Source organism: Phalacrocorax carbo, chromosome Z, assembly GCF_963921805.1.
Source record: "Phalacrocorax carbo chromosome Z, bPhaCar2.1, whole genome shotgun sequence".
Taxonomy (NCBI): Eukaryota; Metazoa; Chordata; class Aves; order Suliformes; family Phalacrocoracidae; genus Phalacrocorax; species Phalacrocorax carbo.
Window position 1 is genome coordinate 678,411 of NC_087548.1, and position 24,947 is coordinate 703,357.

The 24,947-nt window shown below is 43.2% G+C and overlaps 1 protein-coding gene across 5 annotated transcripts in view; it reads right to left on the reverse strand.

The window, feature by feature from the left end:
• NEDD4L (NEDD4 like E3 ubiquitin protein ligase) overlaps positions 1-24,947 on the reverse strand; it is a 198,622-nt gene that overhangs the window by 148,526 nt on the left and 25,149 nt on the right. For 4 of the 5 annotated variants that reach the window (XM_064438503.1, XM_064438502.1, XM_064438505.1 and 1 more), the window contains exon 2: positions 7,336-7,409. In XM_064438503.1, coding sequence (XP_064294573.1) covers positions 7,336-7,409 — 74 coding nt within the window. Of the gene's footprint in view, positions 1-7,335; positions 7,410-14,950; positions 15,025-24,947 lie in introns of those variants that run through there. The other variant, XM_064438506.1, reaches the window with a different exon arrangement.

The following is a 24,947-nucleotide window of genomic DNA, read 5'->3' on the forward strand; positions in this document are numbered from 1 at the left end:
CTACTTTCAGAAAGCAACCACCTCTGCCTACATTTGGCCCATTTCTCCTCCTTTCCAGGCAGGCATGGGCACCTGCTTTAGACACAAACTGCATGAGTGCATTTCAGCAGTTGCCCAAGGCTGCTCTGACTGCCTTGTAGTTTCTATTTAAGCATACTAATTTAATAGGCGAAGCACAAGCTGTGTGTGCTAGATGAAGTTAAGTCATGCAGATGCTGCCTTGTAAAAGATACTGCTTTCTTCAGGACATCCTCACCATCTAGTATTTTTTACTGTCTGCCTCTGAACTGTTGGGTTTTAGGTTTTTTTCCTTTGTTTTGTTTTGTTTTTGTGGGTTTTGTTTTGTTTAACTTCTTTGCTTTCCAAAGTACAGCTTGATTTAGATTTAATGAAGCTTTCAATTGGTTTCTTTCTCCTTCCCCAACTCTGTAAATAACATGTTCTTTTCTACTATACTAGAAAAACTTTTTTTTCATTGCAAATCAAGCTGTCATTTAGAATATATTGCCAGTAAACTTCCCCCCTCCAATGCAATACTATAACTAACAGTCACATGTTGAATCATTCATCATTTTTAAAAAAGTAAAGACAGTGGTGATAGGAACTCATCCTGGTTTCATCCCAATGCTTACCAGAGCACTCACTCAAGTTTGCAAGAATAAAAAGTCTTATCTGATTCTTATTTTTGTTGAAGTACCATAACGCATCAAGATTTTCTAGTGAAATCCAACTTGGGTTGCCCAGTGCTCCCTTGAAACATAGCAAGTGCATGGCAAATGAGAAAATTAAATAGCCGCGGCATGCACAAAGCAGAGGTGGAGGCCAAGCACACTCTCCGGGTGAGACTAAACACTTCCATTTGTGCCATTGCACAAAACTCAAAAGGAGGAAAGTTTGTATTGCTTTGAACGTTCCATTTCTGAAAGCTTTAAACCAGCTGAAAAGTGGTTTTCTAGGCTTCCCCCCCCCAACCAGCAAAAGAAACGCAGTATGAACCCTATCCTACTTGAGCAACGGCCATCTCGTCAAGCGGCTTTGTTGGATCGGTCATCTGAGCGGTCTGCAACACAGAACTCTCGAGCTTTGCTCTACCTCCAGGAGCTCCCTGAGACAGGACACATGCAGTATTTTCACTCTGGCACATATGCCATCTTGCACTGCCAAAACATTTCTCAAAGAACTACTCCTGTGCATCTAGCTAATGTAACATTTTACTGGGTAAGATTTTTGACTAATGGCTGATGTCAAAATCCATTTTGTTATGCCCACCATAAAAAACAATTTTAAGAGTTTGAGCTTTGTCTTTTTTTACATACATACAGTAAATAATTTTAGAGGAAGCAGAAGTTATGGAGAAAACGCCATCCAAAATGGTTAAAACCGGCTAAAACGCCTTCCTCGTTGCACCGCGTGTTAAGGAGCCAGCAGAGGGAGCGCTCCGGCTCGCCCGGACAGCTCTTGCACAGCACTGCAGGGTGGTTCGCTGTGAGCCAGGGCATTCTGAAAAATCGTTTGGTTAATTTTGGAGAGAGGCTCACTTCATCTGTCGGTGCTTGACAAAGGAGATACCAGTACGTGGAGAACTGGCTGCTTTTAAAACCCAGTCCCAAGGTAGCACGCGTGCTAGGAGGGAGAGTTCCAGGGGTAGAGTTGTCACCAGAATTCTTCTGTTGGTTAAAACAGGATATACCATAACTCAAATCTGGCTAGAAATAGTAATAGCAGACTTAATGTTTACCTCTTAGCCATTCTTCTGCTATCTTTGTCATCTGCGAGGCATATTCACAGTTGCGTGTGCCCTCCTGCCATTGCCAGTCCACAGTAACAGGATACATATAAATTAAAGAGTTCAGGCACCTTTCAGGTAGCCTTGCTCTCAACAGGGGTGCACAGTATGATTTAAGGTACCACCAGAAGCCTGGAGCCCGCACAGCCTAGCACTAACACCACTACTGCTAAATCACGGCTCTTCGACGCAGGAGATCAGACCAGGAAGGCGCTCGCGTCTCGGCTGCGCCTTTCAGGCTGCAGGCTTTTCAGAAAGGAGCAGGTAAAAGCAATAAACCCAGAGGCAACCCACAATGGGCTGTCATGTCGTTAGAAGCGTAGCCTCCTGTCAATGAAAAACATCCAGAATTTTAACTGAAAAGCACTTTACCTTTTTCAACTTCCAGACAGCCACAATTTCCACTTACTTCATGATTTAGAAGGCAAAAACAGCAACTAAAATTCCACCAGATATACCCATTTACAGCATACACAGAGTCCTTCCTTTCTCTCCAAAACTGTTAGTTTAAATAAGACACTACAGTGTGGATGTTCTTATTCACACAACCAATAGCAACCAGAAGACATTGCCTTCTCATTTACGCGTATGCTTTCACCCTTATTACTTGTGAGGGCATTTGTGTGTATCCGCAGAAACTGCATTTAGAAGAAGTGTGCCACAACTATGCCAAATAACCCAACAGCCAACCCAGCGCTACCTTCAGAAGTGCTGTATTTTACTTATTTATATTTTTTAAAAGTGGAAAAGAACCCATCAAAAACCCAAGTCTACACTGGATGTGCCTTCAGGGAAAGACATAAACTTGTCCACTGAGGAGACCACACTCAGCAAACAGACCAAGTCACTAGAGAAATGCTTCTACTCAGATTTCAGTAATATGTAAAGATATTCAGGAGAGGAAATTTCATTTTCTATTCCAAGGTTCTCTAACTGCATCTGCATGCAGTGACTTGCACACAGCAGCCTCAGTCATTATGACACTCATAGCATCATTCCTAATATGTGAGTCAAAACAAAATAGTATTAATAACAATTTTCAGTATGTTACATAGCTAAGATTAATTACATTATAATTTGCATTACTTAATTACATACAAGAATACAAATACTGACTGAATACATTAAGTCATTACACTTAAGAAGTTGAGAGGGAATCAAAAGGAAATAAATGTAAAATAATAATGTATATATCATAATACAGTATATGTCCAGTGGTAAATATACGTGCCAATGCACTAGACAGCAACAGGATTGTAACGTGGCTGTCAGAATGAGGCATACAAATCTAATACTAAATTCACAAAATTCCAGTTTGCAATATCTATTAGTCATCAGTACATAACAAAAGACTTGTAATTTTATAGGGCAAAAGGTAAAAGAGGTTATAAAAAACCACTTATGTCTACAATGACGAGCCACTTAACGTCCACCTCAACCAAAACTATGTAGATGCAATTCATCACGTTTAACCACCACCTCGGGTCGCTCATATTCTATTTCATATTCTACATTCTAGTATACTTTGTGCCACTGTAATCATAATTCTATAAATTTCTGAACTCTTATATCATTACTTACTATCAAAATTGTTTCATAAGCCCAAAAGAACTTCAAAAAGCAAAATCAAAAGCTTTGCATTTTCTTTAATGTTACAGTCTTCAGAAGAAAAATACTAGTTTCTCTAGTGCTCTACACAGGTCAGAGACTTTCCTTGGATTTAATCAGGCAAGAAGTGGCTTTCAGACTCTGCAAGCCCACAAGCAGTGTTTTATAATGGTAAAGTTGATTAAAAACCGTAAGGAAAACCCACTGAGATGCAAAGCACAGGGTATGCCTTGTAGTTAATCTTTCACAGTTACATGGCGACTTACTGTTCTGCCCAGTATTAAGCCCCGCATGACCCTACCATGAAGGGGCACAGCAGCTGCTGGGGCTGTAACTTTGCAATTCTAACATGTTTTCAAATGACTTTAGATTAACTCATTCTGAAGTGTGTAACTATCTAAAATATTTAGCAGTCACTTGACCTTCTTTCTCCCAAAACGGACATTACAGAGGTCAGGAATTTGTCCTCAACACTTGATTTAATTTCTGGAAAGAGACAAAAAAATCCCATGTATTTGTCCATAATCCAGGAATGCCGGTTAGGACCGACATGCAGAAATCCTAATGTTCCACAGCGCGTGGGATACCACGGGTCTGATGAAACCCCCAGACCATGCTGTTGTGCCTTTGAGGGCTGACGACTTCTGTTCTCTTTGCTGTGACAGCAGCAAACACACAGCACAGCCCTGTAAGTCAACCCTGTCCAAATCTACACCAGGATGAATCACAAGGCATTTTCCTCTGTTCTCAAGTGTTTATTTTCCTAAGCAAGGCCTGTTTATCTGCACACTTTCCAAAGACAGAGCCCACTCGCTGTGTGGAGCTGCCTCAGAGCCTCCTCGTGCTGCCCCTGCTGACGCGCGCTGGCACCCACAGCCGCGGTGGCACTTCCCTGGCATCCCGGTGCCCTCCGTGCAGGAGGGACGGTCGCCCTGGATGCGTGCTAAACATAACACCAGAACAAAAATCAACGTGGAACAGATTTGTGGTCTCATGGGAATTATTTACGGGAGCGGGAAACAACGGAGCATCAGGGTATACATCCACACCAAGAAAGGAACATACACATAGACAGGGTTAGTTATGGCAAATTTTTCGGATCCTGAACATACACTATACAGTAAAAAACTGCGTGTGCAGCTCTAATGCCCGTAGATTTTCCTTATCCTCTTGCTTAGGCTGAGCATTACATGTTTCCCCTCCACCACCCCAAATGAGAATTTAATCACCCACTCCATCCCGACCCTCAACAGAGCTGTTAATGGGATCATTATTACACAACACGCTCTCAACAGCCGTGTTAGAATGACACCACCTGTAGCAACTTAAACCATACTTAAGATTCAATCAGTGTGAAATGTTAGTATCTCAGCAAGGTATGCAAGCCTCCTAAAACAAACAGAAAAATTAAATTGGAACTTTAGCCAAAAATGAAAACTTTCTGAAAGCTTGACAACACAGCAATACAAGCATTTTGCTAAGTTCATAGTATTAGTCTCAATTTTTACTGAAGAACTGTTTAAAACAAAGTTAAAAACATAAGTTGGGAATATGTTTTTAACTCTCTGGTTTTATGGAAATCCTACTGACTTCAGACCAATTTACTTAAATATTTAAGGCCCACATCAATAGAACTCGGTTCAAACTTCACTTAGTTTTACCATTAGCATTTTGAAAGATAAAAGGTGTTTTTATGATTTTTATGATTTTATGTGATTTTATGATTTTATGATTTTATGATTTTAATTCCTAAGCAAATTTTAGGAGTTCTTTTGAACACATCATCTTAAATATTTACAAAAGTTCTGCGAGAAGTATGGCTGAAGGAGATACTACAACGCCAGAGACTCGGCTGTAAAGTTTCCAATGTGTCCTTTAACGAATCAAATGAACACTGAAAAGATTCCTGCTTCTCTCAGATTACTTCCATAAATTTGCCACAGCACTCCAATATTTATACAAAATTCCTCTTAATGAGCAACTACTAGCTTTGCTTTCTTCAAAAGAATTGGTAAAATTTAAAGCTCTGGAAATAATACAGAAACAAAATCCAGCCAATTAAGCACATCAAGTAAACCAAAAATCTGGGAGTGTATGCAAAGGCCAAATTAAACGAGATCTAGAAAAAGCAAAGTTCAGACACAAATATGGCAATCTTAGGTTAGTATTTGCAATAGAAATGTTGTTTCCTCTGTGCCTTAGTCCCATCCCTTCTCTAGGATTTGCTCCTCTTCTCTTTTATTTGGTACTGCAGCATCTCGGCGCCAGCTACAGGAGTCTGAGGTAGATGCTGACGGTGGGAGCAGGCAGCAGTACTCCTACAGTGCAGCCCCGCGACACTATTACCAGTACTACCTTGGATGTCCTCAGCAAGCACTACGTGTCCACCACATCCACTCATGAGCTGCTTCTTTTGTTGCTTATGGTCAGCATCAAAAGCTGTTCTTGAAAACAGCAAATTTGGGGAAAGAAAATAAGCAAGCTTTGTCTTACCACGTTCTGCACACAGCTACCAAAGGAACGTTTGTTGCAAATTTCACAAAAAAAAATTAAAGTTGATTAAACTTTTAATTGCTGCTTTCACATAGTTTCAAGCTAGCTATGCAAGCTAATGAACAATTTGTAAGCATCATTACAGAAATACAGGCAAATCCACAGGGAGGCTCATTTATACATTAAGAAATTAGTCATTTCAATAACAGCTAAATTGGATACCACTAATTTCAAACATATAAAAAAGACTTAAGTAGATTGGAGCATTTGCAGTAAAGAATTTCCTCACACTTAGGCTTGACATAGCAAGAATGTCAAACCTGGATTAACTTTTGCGGAAAAAAAAATACTGTTTTCCATTTGTTTTGGCTTCACAAGCAGCTTCTCCCCCAATTACTACCTCACTCAATTCTTTAAGTCATTGCACAGCAAGCCTAGACTTGGAGAAAAGCCATTCCTACACCTGTGACTAATTCTTTCAAAACAAAAGACTTGCAAACGTACAAAGTGACTGTACCTGTATCTTTTCATTTGAACATTTAAAACCAGTTTTCTTGTTTGACAGTTGTTATTTTGGCCAAAGACCAGTGCAAACTATGGTCTGTCCACGCCATCTGTTGATACACGGATGAACTGGGAAGCAACCACATGAAGAATGCCTTAGGCGCTCCAAAAACTTCTCTTTTCCCTCTCAGGTGCCCTTCTTAAACCTCAAGGTGGTTCAAGGCTCAACCAGAATTAAAACCTGGAGTTGCCATAGCCTAACAGAAAAGCACTAAGTCACCACCGTTCACTGAACTCTTTCTACATTAGTACTCACTGCTAGCCTACTTCAGCATAGGCTGAACAGGAGAAAATGCTTTTTTTTATTGCTTTTCTCCCTTAAAGGTGGACTCAGTGATCCTTATGGGTCCCTTCCAACTTGAGATATTCTATGATCCTGAGGTACCATCCTTAGGAACTGCAACCGTGGCACCTGGATACGTCCAAGACCAAGAAAATTCAGTCTGGCTACCGAGTCAGACCTCGATGCCTGGCACCTGGGAGACTGGCACTGAAGCCAGCAGGGAGAGTAGAGCTCCCTCAAAGTAAGACAGCGGGCCGGCTGGCTTTTGGTCTTTCTTGCATTACGCGGGGCAGATAAGGAAAGAGCTGGGAGTCATTTTAAGTACTGCCAAATACTGCCGAGGTTTGAGCTGCTCCTCACGCGCGTGGAGAGCCTAGGCAAACGGTGAACGCGGGAACAGCTTCCTGTGGTGGGAGAGGGCATGAACAGCCACCGCTGAGACCCACGGCTTCCTTGCCCACGCAGAGTCCACAATTTGCATTGGTTGTAATCAAGTAATAGGATCTTTCATCAGGTTTATGAACAATCAATTATAAAGCGTCCTTGCTCTGCTAAGTTTATTCTGTTTAAACACATAAAATAGTCAATACGGAACACCTACCTGGCTCCGAAGATGTCTTTTTTTGCTAGATCAATGCCAGAAACCACCTTTACCCTGAGGATGCGAGACTCCTCCTGTTAATGAAAAACAAAATGGGTTTAATGTTTATTCTATAATTCATTTTGAAGATCAACAGTTGGCAAGAGGTTAAGCTGTGAATGGGCTCAGCCTTTGGGTAGCAGGAAGCTTTCCTAGGTAGGATTTGGAAAAGAAAACCCTCTTGGAAGGAGGTGTACACTTTACCTGCTAAAGAATAGCCCAAATACAAACATTAAGACCATCCAACACTGGTAAGAGTTAAATAAAAGCAGGATAAGAGTTGATAACAATAACAACATCACAGTAAGAATAATGTAACAATAATAGTAAAAAAAAAAAAGAAGGTGACAGTTTGCTGAGCAGGGTCATTTCAAATCCTAAATGATCCATACTGCTTAGACTCTAAAGCTGTCTCTTCAAACTCAAGAGAAAACTTTTTTTTGTCCAATAATGCTAATATCCCTTGGCCAGAGAGATGTCTGCAGTTTAAAAAAAGGGTACACAATTAAAAACAAATCCTTACAATTACGTTGTTTAAAACTTGGTAGACAGAGCTCAAAACCAACTTTCAATGACACATGGCAATTTCTGAAGGTGCAGATTACCAGGACATCAACCATATGCTCAGTTTATCACTTCACTGAGTTAAGCTCCTGAGGAACGTTGATATAAGCTGTATTTTTCACTTTTTTTTTTTTTTCAGTGCCCCGTTTGACCAGTTTATTTTTGCCCCACAAAGAGGCAACCAAAACTAAATCTGGAAAGGATCCTACAGAAACAGGTTCTGCAGTCACCTGTATCAGTTGTACCTTTTTCTCCTCTGATAAGCCTTCCAGAACTGCAAGATATGAGATTCAATTACGGTAATTTGAGACTCCGTTTCTCGAAGCTTGTTCAGAAAACAATAACATTTTCCCACAGGTTTATCCTGGCGTGACCATACTGCACCCACTCTATTTGCTTTAGATAGCTAAAAGCGAGCCACGGGTTTGTTAGCAGTATCTGAGATTTTTGAGATTATGAGGAAGGTCAGAAACACTCCAGAAGCAAACCCGTACCTGTCCATTCTAATACCATTCCTCTGGCAGGAGCCAGGAGCACATTACTTCAGAGAAAGAAAAACAGAAGTCTCATTGAACATGTCTGCAGGGCAAGTTTCATCCTGACACACATCCCGCCGCAGTAATTGTGCTGCATTAAGACAAAAGCTTGAAGATTTAAATCCTTTCTGAAAATTTGTTTGTTGGTATTCTTTCCACAGCACTTAACACTGTCCAAAGTAGTTGCTAACTGAGAAAACAGGATTCCTTCCCAAAAGAGCCTGAAGCTTACCGGAGAGGTGAACACAACGGTATGTGAAAAAGAACCACTCAATGGTGTTGTGTTGGTGGATATTGAATTTTTTTTCCCATGTGTTAACTTTTTCCAGTCTATTAATGTCACTACAACATGTCTGGTCTTCTAGAGCAGTTTTGATAGACAAAAGGCAACGAACTTGCAAACTGCGATCAAGAAAATTCCTTCATTAAGAGAAGAAAGCATTGAGGGGGGTTGGGGGGGGGTCAGAAATGCAGACTATTCTGACCTTACTGAAGGAGAACTGGAGGTTAGGAAGTTGTAATACTAAGAGAGGGACAGAAGGAGGTATTTCGGACAGTTACTATGTTATTAATGCTACTCATTTCCTCCCACAAAGTTCAACATCAACTTTGCTGGAGTGGCATCTTATTTCTGCACTAAAATAATCTCTGTATATTAATTGAATAAAATTTATTTATTTTTTTAATTTACAGAGCAGGAGGAAGTCCAACTACTGAAGGATCCCCAAATCAGATCTGCAAGACAAGATGATGGTCCTCCGCTCTATTTAAATAGAAAGATTCTCAACAACAATGGAAGCTTCACTTCATACTGTAAGTACACCAGAAGACAGACCCTGCTCCCTCCCTGCATGCAGACTCTCAGCCCCTGCTAAATATTCCATTTTACCAAGCAGAAACAGTGCTTTGCAAACGTTTGTTCAAATTTTCATATGCATGAAAAATATGTAATATTTTTTAAAAATCATTAAAACACCTCAGTTAGGTGAGGCCCTGTTGCTATCTACCCATAAAACTTTTCCTTCAGTCAGTAAGAAGTTACTCTGGTAAGATCTACTGTGTACAAGGAGCAAAGCGAATTTTGGATGATGGAAAATTCTTCTGCAGAACATGACACTTAATATACAGTCCTCTGAACAGTACGAGTATGTGTTCAGACAGCTCATCGGTTAAATAAGTCTTTCATAATGCACCAAACTTTTCTCATCTGTATCATTTTGTCTAAAAGCATTCACAAAAGCAGCATAACAACACAGGTGCATCCATGTGCATGCATCCGCATAAGAAAACCATAATAAAATAATATTCTAGCTTGTGCGACTACACAACCTCAAATGGTATAGATGAGGGGCTCCCAAACTAAGCCTGCTCGAGCATCACCGCAGGCAGCAGTGGGAGCCACCAGCAGCTCCCGGCTTCCCCGGCTGTGCACAGGCTGACTCCTCACATTCATATTCCTCCGACCTCCACTCCCTCAGCTGGGAACAGTGCCTGGGGGGAACGGCAAGGCTGAGGGGCAGGGGGAAGAAAAAGTTTTTCATGTTCCGATGCTTGCTGCATGTGCCCCGATTTCTTCATTTATCTCCAAGTATGCTGTGTCTAGGTAAAGAAAGGAGCTAAATTTTCACAGCAACAGAGATAATCTCACCTCATTGTCCACCAAAAAAATCAGATAAAGGATAGCCCGGCTAGGCACAGTAAAAGACTTGAAACACAGATCAATTACCTGACACAGGTTTCTACCCCCCTTCTCTGAAAAGACTGTACAAGAAAAGAAAATTAGCATTTTGGTTTGCTTTTCTTGTAAATCCAGGTTACAACAGCAGAGAGTAGCCAAGACAAGATCAAAAAACATGGAAACATTCTGAGTGAGATGACCTAGGATCCAAACCCCAAATAAAGTGATCCCTTTGCAGCTTTGAGCCTGTGCTAATCTTCAGTTAAGCAGCACTTATGCTTGTTGAGATGAAGGACACGTTTACACGTACATTTCTTTCAGTGGGAAGTGCCAACTTAAACGGCTCTCCCCGCCAGTTTATTACATTCCCACCAAGGTACTTCTGAACCGAGGTCAACACCTTGAGGCAGTGGAGCCCACAAATGGCACGCCAACAAAACTGAAGATAAGGGGGGGAAAATGGACAGTCGGAGATGAAGAGTCGGTGGAGGCAGAAGCTTAAAAGCCAGTACTGCTATGCAAAGATATAGATAAAAGATATTAGGATGAGAAGAAATGGCCTCAAGCTGGGCCAGGGGAGGTTTAGATTGGATATTAGGGAAAACTTCTTCACCAAAAGGGCTGTCAAGCACGGAACTGGCTGCCCAGGGAAGTGGCTGAATCACCATCCCTGGTGGTATTTAAAAGACGTGCAGATGTGGTGCTTAGGGACATGGTTTAGCGGTGGACTTGGCAGTGTTGCGTTTATGGTTGGACTCAATATTAAAGTTCTTTTCCAACCTAAATAATTCTGTGATATATGTGGCACCAAGGCCAGACATTCAAGGCTTCAGTCTGCACCATTCAGCAATATAGGAAACGATGACTTGCCTTGTATTTTTATAACAAAAACATACTTCCAGGATGGGGAATTCCTTATGTACAAGCATGGGAATGTCTTCACCAAGTGCTGTGTCATTTGGACACAGCCTCTGGATTAAATGATAATTAAAAAGCCAAAGAATCACTCCAGAATTAGCTAACTATAAACCAAGACCACTTGCCAGTAAAGCTAACGCCTCTCGTAAGCCTTGGGCTCATTGCTCATGCTCTGCACAGTGTGATCCATGGCTCTGAAAAGTGCAAGACCCGAGTCAGTAATCCAGCACAGCCAAGTCCAGTGCCACCTATGAGGACCTGTGCATACGCTCACCAGCACACGGGCTGACATCACCTGCAAAGACCAAGGCAGGAAAACCCCAGACACAAGTAGAGAATGGGATGAGGAAACGAATTTGGAGGATTAAGGAGAAGTGATCTGTTGTGGAGCTGTGGTTCTTGTGGGACCCTATGCATTGGAGCGAGGACATGCAGTGAGGTTGAAGGATACGTGGAGGGACATATGGTTGGAGTTCCAGTTTGCAAAATGTGGAAACAAGCACGACCATGCCAAACATGTTAACAAGGCTGATCAGGAAAGAGACATTCACAAGCACAGATCAACAGGGACTGGGACCAGGGAGCTAGACACACAAACCACGGAAGCAAAGCTCCCTGGTGAGGGATCCCCACACGCTTTTACGCTCGCTCAGTGCGCTGACCCGAGACTGACCAAACCAGCATTCAGAACTGGGAAGCGAGGGCCTGCTCCAACAACACTGCAGCTGAACCACAATACATACCCTTCCTCAAGCATCCGATACCAGGTGGAAAGGGATGCTGGAGAGGTCCCTGAATAGAGCAAGATGATTTTTTTGTTGGACTTAAAGGTACTTGCTTAATTAGCCTGTGTGTATCTTAAAAATTAAACAGATGCCACATGACAATACTGAGTTCTTTACAGATAAACAGCTTTAGGAACCACCTGAACTGACATACCACTGAGCAGAAAGGCAACCTTAAACTGTCTAGACAACAGCCTGATATACACAAATGCAGTCGAGCACAATTTATTGGCAGTTAATTATCTTGACTGAAAGAGTTTTGTGAGTAATCAATCATGTAACGCATTCTCACAGAGCAGTTTTCCCAATGCTAACAAACTTCCATTTTCTGGCAACTCTATCTAACATCCCTCTCTGTCAGTAAAAAGTGAAAAGAGGCAATCGCTTACCACCTACCGAGGTGGTCAGGGTCAAGGACACAATCTTGGGGTACCCCCACCCCCGCGCACCCAAGGGGCCAGCACCTACCCTCACGCGCCCAACACCCCACCCCATCTCTCCACTAGCAGCTGAATTTTCCTTCTTGCAACATCACAGGGATCAGGAGGAAGAGCACACAGGAGAGGTATGGTAAAGGGAAGACAAGGTTAGGGAAGCTGAGGCCACCTGCAGAAACACTGTCCTTACCGGAGGACTTCAGCTTTTTAGAAGCCATTCGCTGCTTGAGCTGCACACTCTCAGGAAGGGTCAGCAGTCCACAAGAGTGCTCTAGAAGCAGTTCATGGCCCGCAGTCCCCACTGGACCACTCTAACCTTCCCAAAATGAGTTAATACTTGGTGTTCCAAGGTCACTTTATTCAACTCTGCATGTTTTCACAGCTTTGCTCCATGTCAACAGGAACCAGCTGCTACACTGGTTGCACGGTCACACCATTTCCAACAGCCTCTGCACTAAAATGCAACAGGGAATATGGGAATATTTCAAATCAGCAAGACCCATTTTCCTTTCCCAACTGCCCCAATACCATGGATGGGAGCTTTTGACTTGTATTCCTTCCTCTTCATTTTATATTCAGTAATCATGGAGAATCAGACTCACAATTCAAACGCTACGATGCTGACAGTGGTGAATAGCAGCAACTTATCTGCTGCATCCATCTTTAAATCACTTTTTGTAATCTTGCTAAGTGGGTATATAAAAGGCACTCTCCTGGATCTGCTCAGAGTTGAAAATTTATATCAGAGAGAAATACTCGTCTGGTGGTATGATTAAACTGTACCCACCTGCTGTGCAATTCCTGCACTGTCCAAAACAACTCATATTAACCAGCGACAATCGGCAAACTAGACGAGATGGACGTGTAACTCTGCAACTTCTGTATTCCACTGAATTCCGTTCATTTTGAAAAGCATATATCCTAACCTTCTTTTTGAAATGCACTGTCTGAAAAAGAAGTTAAGCTCACCCCACAGAGGAATTCTTCTATCGTGATAAAACCATGCCTGTCACGTACTAAGCCTGGAAGTGTCTCCTTAAGATGCCAGGCGCTGCCGCTCCCTAGTCCGATCAAGGGCTGCAGCCGAGCTACCAGGGACGGGACCTGCTCCCCCACAGCACTGACACCAGCTCCGGCACCGCCCGAGAACCGACACCGACACTGCATTCCTCCCACCACCGGTTTTTTCATCTACAATGCAGAACATGTCTCGGAATTTAAGACTACATTATTCAGAGTACTTTGACTAAAAAATTTTGCAACGTTGCTGCTAGAAATCCAGAGCTGTGCACACTCGTCAGGATGGCAGTTGTTGGCTGGCTGTCAGCAGTTAAGCAGTAAAACGCTAACATTCATGAAGCCTCACTTGTCAAAGTTATTTATGCCTATACTCCTCCTGTCCTCGCCCCACCAGCTTAGCCTACCTCACCCACAGGGGTGCCATAACGAGCTTGGTTAGGTATTAATGCTGGGTTCCACCGCTAACCGCATTCATACTTCTGCTTTGTCCAATGATTAACATGAAGTTTATGTATTCTTGCCTCCTTGAAAAATGTCAGAGGTTACATAGTTTTCTTCTTTGCTGAAGGATAACCTTTATACAGATTGTGTTTTCTCATCTATAATTCACACTGACATTTTAGAAGACATAGGTGATTTAGGTGGAACCAAGAGAGGAAAAATCATGCAGCAAACCCCAGGCTTCACCGACAAGGAACAGACCCCAGTTCACCTCAGAAATCAAGAAGAGAATACAGGTGTGTCTACAGATTTAGGAGACTTCTGTATGTTATTTTATGTGCATGATTCACATTTTTAAATTAATTTTTAAATGAACGCCACATTTACTTTCTCCAGGTGCTCTGAAAAGCAAAGTAATTTCTAACGCCTATTAAAGCATTCACATACAGAAAGTTTATTAAAAAGTCCTCCTGCCCTTGGATTAATATCCTGGAGCTGGGAAGTTTAAGGAAGAGTAATGGAAACAAGAGGAGAAGAACGCAAGCAAAATGCAGCGCCCCGAGCTGTGCGCTTCTTCCCCACCGGTGAGGCTGTAACACCAGGAGAGGCAGCTTAGTCTGCACCAGCTACAGCAAAACAGGCACGCTGTGAAAACCAACCCGAACAAGTCTTAGAATACACATCCGTATGTTCTCAGTAAACATAAGAAGAAATCCACAGCAATCCACAGCCCAGTGAGAGCAGCAAAGCTGTAGGCGTCAACTATAGGATGTCCTATAGGACAGAAAATCCCATGATACGTTTAGAGCACGCATTAGGAGAAGAGCACTGAAATAACAATCGATACGGGTATAAAATTAGAAGCTCGGCTTTTTTAAATGAGCAGACAAGTGCGAAAGGCACAACGTTTGGATCAATGCAAACCAATATCTGAACAGATGCCACGCAGACCAGGGAAGATTAAACATTTAACGCGTTCTTCCACAACGACCTTATAAAAGGTATATGAAACCATCTGCGAGCCGAACCCCTCGAGGCGGCCAAATTTCCTTTCGTGTTTTCTGAGTCCCACAAAGCCCCAGCCGACCTCGTCGCACCTGCGCCGCGGACCCCAGAGCCAGGCAGCCGCCCAAGCAGCCGGAGCGCGCCCAGGCGTCACGCCGGGGTCTTCACGCGGGCACCGAAAGCCGAACTTACCAAGCGCCGCGGGCAGCCTGGGCGCGAGACGCCCGCATCGGCAGCAGGCCGCGTCCCGGCAGCACGCCGCGGGGCACCGCCGCGCCTCAGAGGGGCCCGAGCCTCAGCCCGCCCCGGCGGAAGTTCTGCTGACGGAGGCAATAGGTGTCCATCACCAAGGCAACGAGGTGAAAGGACAGCAATCTAGGATTTCACCTGAAGAAAGCTTAAGGTGAACCGCGGCAGGGGAGTGTGGGTTTGCTTTTGGTCTGGTTGTTTTTTTTTTTTTTTTCTTCTCTCTGTGTGGAGACATTTTTGATTTCAAACCAAGATAGGCGTCAGCCAGGTAAATTTCCACTGACTGCAACGAGAGAAACCAGATCACACTGGAAAGTTACCTGCAGGCAGGGACTCTGTGAATCCGGTTTCATCCACTGAGCCCCTCACCTCTATTTTTATTATACCTGCAAGTTTGCAAAACATAATAAAATAGAAAAGAGGACAGATCTTTAACTCAATGTTTTGGTTGCAAAACTCATCAGAATGGAAAAGACAACAAATTTTTAACCCAGTGTTTTAATTGTTGGAACTTTTGGTATCCTGAGTGAAAAAACACAGGCAGAGCCCCTGGTGTGCTGGTCATAATAAAAACATACGGTCACCCAAACAAACTGCTCTTTCATTCTCCCCAATACTGTGAAAAATCAAGTCGGATTTGCAGTTTCAAAACAACACAGAATATTTGTCATCTACTTAAAAAAAAGAATGAAAGCATTTTCTGTAGTAAGAAAATCTCCTGAATCTCTTCGCAATTGAAAATGCGGAAGACGCACAACTAGACTCAGAAGAGTTGTGCTGATTCCTCTTCGGTTTGTTGGTGGATTAAACCAACCCACATTACGGCTGAGTGAAAAAAGCCCGTACTCTAGGAAGCTATTCCACATCAACCTCCTGCACGGAATATTACCAAGTCGGATTGCCCCGTGTTCTGACACACAGCCACCTACCTAACATCGCACAACGGGAGGGCACCCAAGAGGGAGATCTGAAGCGGGACGCCCTACCCGCCAAGCAAGGAAGTCAGCCAACATATTCAACACCGCTACCCTCATGATGTCTCAACAGCACAGGCAGCTGGAGCAGGAAGAAGTTAGCTTTCTTTCTGGAGACACGGGGAGAAGAGACGCATCCAAAGTGAACAGCTCAACCTCCGGGGGCATCACAGTGATTTTCTGAAGGCCATAGCAGTACGTGATAAGCCTCAGCGTAATTCTTGTGATATCTTAATAATCTTGACATTTGTCAGTGGCAATTTTGCAAACAGTCTTTGATAAAATCTCAGTTCTGCAATGAAAACAAAAGCAGGCACCAAGGGTATGAACCACATCTCCACTCCGCTCTGTGCAGTTGAGCACAGGAAAACAAACTTAGAGTAAAGGTCACTAGGTTACAACCACCTACTTATCTGGCTCAAGCACGGAAACTAAGATCTCCTTTCAGGTAGCTTAACCACGAGCAACCTGGGAATCCAGCTCAGCTCTTCTTCCTTTCAAGCATTGATGACATTCCCCTTACAAAGTCCGAGACTAAAACAAATTGTGCCTTCTCTTCCCTGCAGAATTCTCAACCCTCGCTGTGCGATGCGACATGTTTGAGGGGGAAAAAAACCCACATTATTTTGTCCAAAGCAGATCTCAAAACCAGAGCAACTAAACCTAGAAGCTTCTAGAGGAAAAAAATGCCATGTAATTTGGACCAGAAAGACCCTCCTGGGTACACAGAGTCAGGCAGTTACAGAGCACAGGCACCCGCGGTGCCCCACAGCACGTCTCCAGGCTGAGGCAACGGCTTCCCACCCAGCACGGTGGCAAAAGCCAACGCAGACCCAAGTTCTGAGGAAACCACAACTCTGCTGCTGAGCAAAGCCTGACTTCTCAGCTCGGGGCACCGTCGCGTGAAAGGGGAGGGGGGGGAGGGCAGCTCTTTTTAGCACTCAGACAAGCGTGAACCCATAGGCTCTAGTGCTGGAGCTAGAGGAGGTGGCAGCAGCTTCGGAAGCACACGCTTTCTGCAGGGGAGCCTGAAGGGCTGCCAGAAAAGATGAGGGGTTTAAGTTCATGGGACGGTTGTATGAAGCAGCGTTTCTCAAGCATAGCCACAGGCTGCGCTTAAAAGGCTCCGATTATCCCACAATGCTACAAAATGCATAGAATTGTGTTTTACTGAATATCTTACCAAGGCACACCAGAACCATCACATCAACAGATTAAACAAACACCAGTATGCATTAAAAGAACAGATAGTTTGGACAACTGTGAGACTCAAATCTCATACAACAGAAAAATATTATATGTTTTCCAATAATGATTCAAGTCCTACCTCCAGGACTGGGACCTCTAGGAAGAGGCACCGTATTCAGGTTTTCTTTGGCTAGACTGACACAGATGGGGGGGAAAAAACACCAGGCAAAATTCCAGAAAAGCAAGAGTTTGCCTTAGAGGGACAGTACCACGATGCTGCTCTTGCACATGCACAACGAACAGCACATCAAACTGAAGTGAGGAAGTTAAAAACACACGAGTGGTGTATGGAGATCAAAGGTACCCAGCGACAGGGTTAGGAACCCGGCCTCAAAGCTCCCAGTCCAACGTTGAAAGCACACTATTAAGAAACAGACTCAAATCACAGCCCTGACCTCATGAATATCAGCTTACAAGGTATTTTTACTGCATATTTCAAAAAAGAAAAGTGTTCCAGGTGAATTGCAATCTATTTTTATAAAAAGCAGTTGAACACCATGCAGCTAGGTATACTTGAGCGATTTTAGCAAGCATATTGAACCAGGTATTTAGAAATACCTAAGAGAACGCAAAAGAACTTTAATGGACTTGCTGTACCTCACTTAATTCTCCTTATTTAACATTTAGACCTGTTTATATCTCTCACTAAAGGAATTCATCTAACCAACACATCTTCTGCACAACCCAATTCACTAAACTCTCCTGTAGTCTCATGCAGGCTGTGCACAGACGTCTTCTAGATCCAGCTGTGACAATAAGAAAATTCTTATCCAGCAGCTTTCTTCCCAGTTTTTAACGCTGCCAGGGGTTACCATCTCCCCCCTCCAGCTGACAGCAGAGACCATGACAATCGCAATAAGCCAGGTTAGTTTCATCAGACTCGCTCCCTTGGCCGGCTCCGAGCTCTCGAGCACTCAGAGCGGTGGCTGGGGAAGAGACATGACCCATACCAAAGGGCTGCTCACTGGTTTCACTGGTTTCCCTTTGCTTGCTCCCGTTCTGGGCTCAGACTCGGTGGTTACTTGGATTTCCATCTTCTTGGCTCTTCCATCTAAATGGGCGGACTCTGGTCTAAATACCTACTCCTGTCATTCATACTACACGAAGGACTACCCCTGAGAAGCTTGCAATAGCAACAAGCTTGCCGTAAAAAGCAAAACCATCACTCATATCTGCTTAATTTAGCACCATTTTGTGGCAAGTATCTCAAAGGAAAGAAAAAAAACCCAGCATACTATGAGAAAGGAGGGTATGTTTGCTGAATCATCTCTACACATCACAAATTTATGGTACGGGAAATTCTCTCTGAAGGAAACCTCAATCTGCTTTTCTCTGGACAAGCCAAGAGAGGTATTTAATCTTTGGCGGTAGGGAAAGAAACAGGAAAAGCATTTGCTACACGTTGCTATTAAAAATACCAACAGAGCTTTGACTAGGAGTCACTGGTGCATTTGCAGAAGTCTGTGACCTGAAAGTGACTCTCCTATATGGACTTAGTTTTAAAGGGAAAAAAGGAAGGGGAAAAAAAAGAAACAAACCCAAACAAAAAAACGCCAAAACACGAAACTCAAAGTGCCCAGCCCTGATCTTGCACCAGAGATCAGCACCAAGATCTTCTGCATCCAAACTTAAAAGTTACTGCATGTTTAAACAGAAAATTCATAAAGGAAAACCTGACAGTAACTTTTTTTTTTCCTTAAGGGATACAGAAACTCAGTTGATTCATTAGAACTTTGACCTTTTATTTAAACAAATATCTAACTTTCTGGCATGCAAAAATAGCCCTTCAAGTATGAACCTCGTTGGAATAAAGGAATGATGTTTCTGCATGTAGGATGATTACATTCCACTGGCCCTGACACTCGTAAAAGCTCTGCCAACCAGAGAGTGAAACAGGGCCAGCTGGTTTAATTTCAGATATTCATTATCCCCGGGTCAATGTCCGGACAGATCTATTACTTTCCAGCACACAGAAGAGAGTAGTACTTCAGAATTTATTAGTCAAAAGAGAAACACAAAAAAAACCAATTCCCCAGTGAATGTCTAACAATTTTGCCCAATAATGAAGAATGGTCTAAATTCCCAATTAAGAGCCTGCAGTAAAAAGTCACTGATGCAAGAGACTTGTTTTCAAAGCACCTTTTCTAGCATGACAATTAGGTTTTTACCTTTCACTAAGCCACCCTCTGATACAGTTAAATATTTTTTTTTTAAGCACTAACCATATTGAAGAGGTGTTTTCTGATATGAAATCTACCAGGTCGCTAAAATTCCAACGTTTTTTAAAGGGAAAAATTACAAATTACACTTCATACAACCCCTTTAATTTTCCCTACGCAAAATACAACACAAGTCCAGGTGTCACTCTATTTTAGACTACCGTTCTCATAAAAATCCACCGATTTATCAGAAAGCCTCCGTGAGTGAGCAGTACCTACAACCTCAACAGAACCACAGAAGGGATCAGGCTGGATCACCCCCTGCAGATGACCTAGTCCAACCCTGCTGCTCAAAGCCGGGGCAGCTAGAGCAGACCGGCCCGGCCCGTGCCCGGCCAGCTCTGCACCTCTCCAACGATGGAGACGGTGCCACCGCTGTGGGCAACGCTCTGCCTCGTGCAGGCCAGGAGGCCGTTGGCCTTTGCTGCAGGGGCGCTCCACTGCTCCTGCTCATCGTGCTGCCCACCAGGACCCTAAGGACCTTCCAAGCCTGTCGGGCCCGTCCTCTCCTGCGGCATGGGGCTGTTCCTGCCCAGGTGCAGGACACGCATCTCCCTTTGCTGAACTTCACAAGATTCCTGCTAGACTGTTTCTCCAGCTGGTCCAGGTCCCTCTGAATGGCAGCACAACCCTTTGGTGTGTCAACGTTTCCTTCCAGTTTGTATCACCTCCATCTCAAAGTCTGCTGACAAACAGAAATTTAGACTGGGGCACAAAAGGGAAGGCAGTGCTTTCCAAATTCAACAATACTACTACTACAAATTGCAAGTTAGAGATGACTTGCAAACAGATAAAAACAGAATTCCAAGAAAAAAAGGGCTTCAAAACAATTGTGGTTAGGAATCAGGCAGGTAGGAAAACATTACGCTCAAGTTTTATTTGTAGGCAATGGCATGTGCAAGGCTCTAAGCAGAGATATGCTGGCCTGCTGGACAAAGGGCAGCTAAATCTGTGTGCAGTTGAAAGCTGTTCTGGAAACAGACAGCTCTTGCTACTGCTAGGGATGCTAACCCGGTCAGCTGCAGCTATGCTTCGTTACGCCTCGTGGTTTGCAGAAGCCGTCAGCATCGCCCAGAACAGCACCAGGTCCAACATACCTCCTAGTAACACTTAATAGTAGTGTTTAAACTTAATTTGAATATTCAAATATCATCACATCACTACTACTGCTACTGTTCTGAGAATCAAAACCACACTGAAGTCCACCAGATTGGCAAACGTTGCAAGATGTATTTACTGCAAACCAACCATGGAAAACCTCACAGTAAGAATAAGGTCTGTTCAAATGTCCCTGCATTTATGTCTGAGGGGGGGAAAAATAATCTTAGCACAATTCTTTTGTGATTAGCTATTATACATTGGAGTGACTGTCTCGGATGTACCGCAAGAGGAACCCCTGGCACGCCTTTAGACTACTTTAAATAAGGCCAGGCAGAGCGAGCGTTACGAACCCTCTGCTCACTGAGGTAGTACTCCTCGTGCTGGTACGGGGCAGAGGCGGGGGGATGCCCTGCGTCGCGCTGCAGGATCACAAGCCATCAGGTCCTAAGATTAACTAGAACAAGTGTGATTTCAATTTTGTTGTTTTACTTCCTGATTCCAGGTTAGGGCTCACGCACCTCCATCCACTAACCATCCAACAACCGGGGGTAAGTGTTCAGGTTACCATGCCCGTGTCTGCCCCTGCAGACTGGGCAGCACCAGAAAGTGTCCCCACGCAGCAGGGCTCTGCTGCCCGCCCCATCACCCTGCGGCAGCCGTCCCTGGCTCAGCTCTGGCTCAGGCAATTAGCACGCTCCCAAACAACGCCTGAGCACAGTCCGGGAGGCAGCACAGGATGGGGCCTGAGCCCAACACAGCCTGCATGTGGCCAGAGGGGACTTGGACAGCACACACTGACCCGTCGGTGCCCGTGGGCCCCAGCGCAATGGCACAGCCTTGAATGCGTTAGCGTACACACGGGCAACAGCTGCTGCTTGCAACCAAGGGTGTACACGACCACAGTCAGCTGTAGGGGGTGGGAGTTTCCTATGCATATAGGAATAAATCATTATATACACAAAAACTCAAAAAATTAAACACACTTCTATGTTTACAGATGAGTATCTTGTTTTCCATGACCAAAATTTTAATTATTCTTGGCATTTGACCAGACTTAAGTCTTGTGCACTCTGTTTGCAAGGCAAACATGACAGAACTGGGAATGTTATTTTACCAGTCAAAATAAGATCACTGACATGTTTATGAAATGTGTTACAATTTTGTTAGACACTTAGAGGTGGGTTTTGGTTTGGTTTGTAGGGTTTTGGGTTGGGTTGTTTTGGTCTGATTGGCTTGTTTTTTAAACATTCACTGGGTCTGAAGATCATGATCCTGTATTTTAACAGCTCATAAGAAAAGGCTTTTTACAGTTCTTCACAGTGGAACAACAGTATGAGAAGTGTATCTCTAAAAGACGCTCTTCCCTCACAGAGGAAATAAATCCACTTTCTGATATCACTTGCTCCTTTTTGCAAAAAGGAGGAAGATGTTCAGTGGAATAAAACCTGAACTCGCCCACATTTCTGTAAAGGCAATAAAACCGATGCACGCACACACACACCCCCAGATTCAGCAGCAATATTAGTTTGATTAATGATATTCTGAAATCCTCGCAGGAGCCGAAGAGCTTTGACCAGAACTTGAGCTCTACCTACAGCTCAAGACCCAGCCTGCTGAAGTAGACTGAACTACCCCTGGAAGCCCAGTGAGCGGAGGTGCACGCACAAGTGAGGCGAGACGCACGGAAGAGGGGAGCAGGTATCTGCACCCGCTCGGTGCTGAGCAACCAGCACCCGTGCCCTCATTTCAGCTGCTCATCCCAGCCTGCGATTAACACCGCCGGCCTAACAGAGGAGCCCTGTCCTCAGCTGCACGCGTGACGTGGCGCAGGCCTGGGCATCTGCATCGCACGTGGGCTCACGCCAAGCAACCTTTGGATGCAGGGGAACTCGAAGTGGCAGGCAGATGTGGTGTGGCGTACCGGCTGGCGAGCAGCGTGTGCTTCCTGGCAGAAAGGGATTAAATGCCGTCCCTTAGACCACGGTATGAGAGCATTTCCTCAGAAAGCCATTTGTGAGTAGTCACCAGTACTGGAGAGCCATATATTTTATGAAAAGTCAGACTAAAGCTCAAATTAATGTATTTCAAGTATCCTCCTTAAGAGCCTCTGCAAGGGTCACCAGTAAATTTTAAAAGCCCTTAAGAGTGGACTATTCAACAGGAAAAGCCAAACGTCATAAGAGAACAATGCCCTTTTAACTCATGTTGTGCTCCTTATCAACCTGCATTTTATCCCTGCCATTTCACACGCTTCAAAATCCAACTCTAAAGGTTCCGTCATTTCATATGACAGCTTGAAAGTAAGCCTTGCGTAACAATTTTCCCAGCATTGCACAAGCGACGGGCTGTTACTGCACACTGTGAGCGAGGACCCAGCCGTTTGCTGCAAACCAGTCAAGAGGTAAGCATCAGGATTCCCCACCCACCCCTCTCCGAGGAGGAGATGCTTCCGTTCTGTAAAAGACGATGTTTTCATACACATATTCTGATAGACCAAACATCAAGGTGTTTCAGAGAAGCAACTGCCTCCTATGCACACAGGCTATTCTAGACATCATTTCTTTAAAGCAAGTTTTGTGAAAATTCTGTTATCTTCTTTCTTTAAACTCTGAGGACGTTGACAGCTATGATTAATAAGTCATTGTTGATTATTATGCCACAGATTAATATTCACACTTCCCTAGTGAAAAGCCTAGGAAGTCGCTGTAGATAACTAAAACCATGGTATCTTACAGTTTTGTGCATAGAAAATGTACATCCCCAAGTATGGTGCTGGTCATCAGCTTAGGGTTTTTTCTCTTTTTTTGTTTGTTTGTTTTTCTAAAGACCTGTACATCTCAAATACCTACTAAACTTTTCACCATTTCTGAAATTCTGATTATGCATACAAAGCATACAAAAGACAATCCCATGTCAAAAGGGGGAGGTTTAGTTGTATTCACCCCAGTAGCCCAATTAGTTGCCAACAGATTACACAAGCATGTTTATGTAACCACAATCTATATTCTTGTTAGACATTTAATGATTTTAGACTGTAAACAGTCAGCTTTATTGCAGCTGCACTGTTTAATGACAGAAAACACATTCAATAAAAACGTAATCCAACAATAAACTGTGATTGGGGCTTATTTCTAACCCAGATAACTTCAGTGGTCTGTTCCACAGCACGCACCCACAGACCAAAGCTGCCGCACTGGCTGTTTCACCTGGGGAACGACCTGGAGGACGGGTGAGGAACACAACAAGGAATTTCTTAAATAGGCTTTGCTGGATAAACCTTGACAGCAGGAAAACTATACTAAGTGACAAGAAAATGCCAGTGAGACTCTTAATATCTTAAATACCTCTAAAAGGAGAGCTACTTACTGCAGTACTTCAGTCTCAGAAGATATTGTATCAGGCATGTTTTAAGAATGCGAATAGGTATTAGTCACTTCCAGGATCTGTTGTTCTGAAAATCAAACGCTGCTTTAGCAGAGGGTAAGACACACTTTATCTTGGTTCACTGAATGCATAAATTAAAACTCTTCAAAAGATTTTGTAGAGATACACAAGCAAAATACGACAGACAAAATACATGAGCTTGACTGATTCCATGCACACTTTGCATCAAGAGGAAGGAAAAAGCTTGAAAACCGAACAAAATTTGGAAAAAAGTGAAACGTAAAGAAATTTCCAAATTTTTTAAAAAATATTTTTATTTTTCTCTTCTGTTCAAACCAGAGATCAAGTATGATTGTAATGTCAATTATTACTCCTTCCAATCATTAAGTATTAATGCTGGGTTATTACCTTTACTGTAATTCATCCCAACACATTCAGCAGTGGTAACTTTGAGCATACTAAGAGAATGGTACCACAGACAATTACTGCTTAACTGACAATATGGTAAATCGTTAGCTGTAACATGAGGTATTCCTATTCATCCTGGTTTGTGCTGTGGAGGAAAAATAAGGAAAGATGTTAAAAAGCAATATGCAGTGCTACCAAATGCAAAACAGGTATCTGAAAGTGATTTTAGTAAGATTAGCGAGCATTCCTAGCACTTAACCTTATTCTACAATTTCAGTACTCAGTGTATTAATTTACTACAAAAAAGACCTTGTTTGAAACTTGGTTCATGGCAAAACTGATAACCTGTAAAAGTAAAAAGGATGAAATACAGGCTGTAATCCCAGAATTTGATTTGGAACTGGATTAATGCATTTTGGAGAGCTTCATCAATTTCTTCTGACTGGAGTACATCAGATATTCTTCAGATTTACCTGGCTAAATGAAAACATACTAAATCAGGTGAATGCAAAACATCTGTATTTTTATATATACACACACACACGTGTGTGTGTTGCCTGAAAATTATATTAATTACTGTATCTTTTACCAAAATGGAATGGAAAT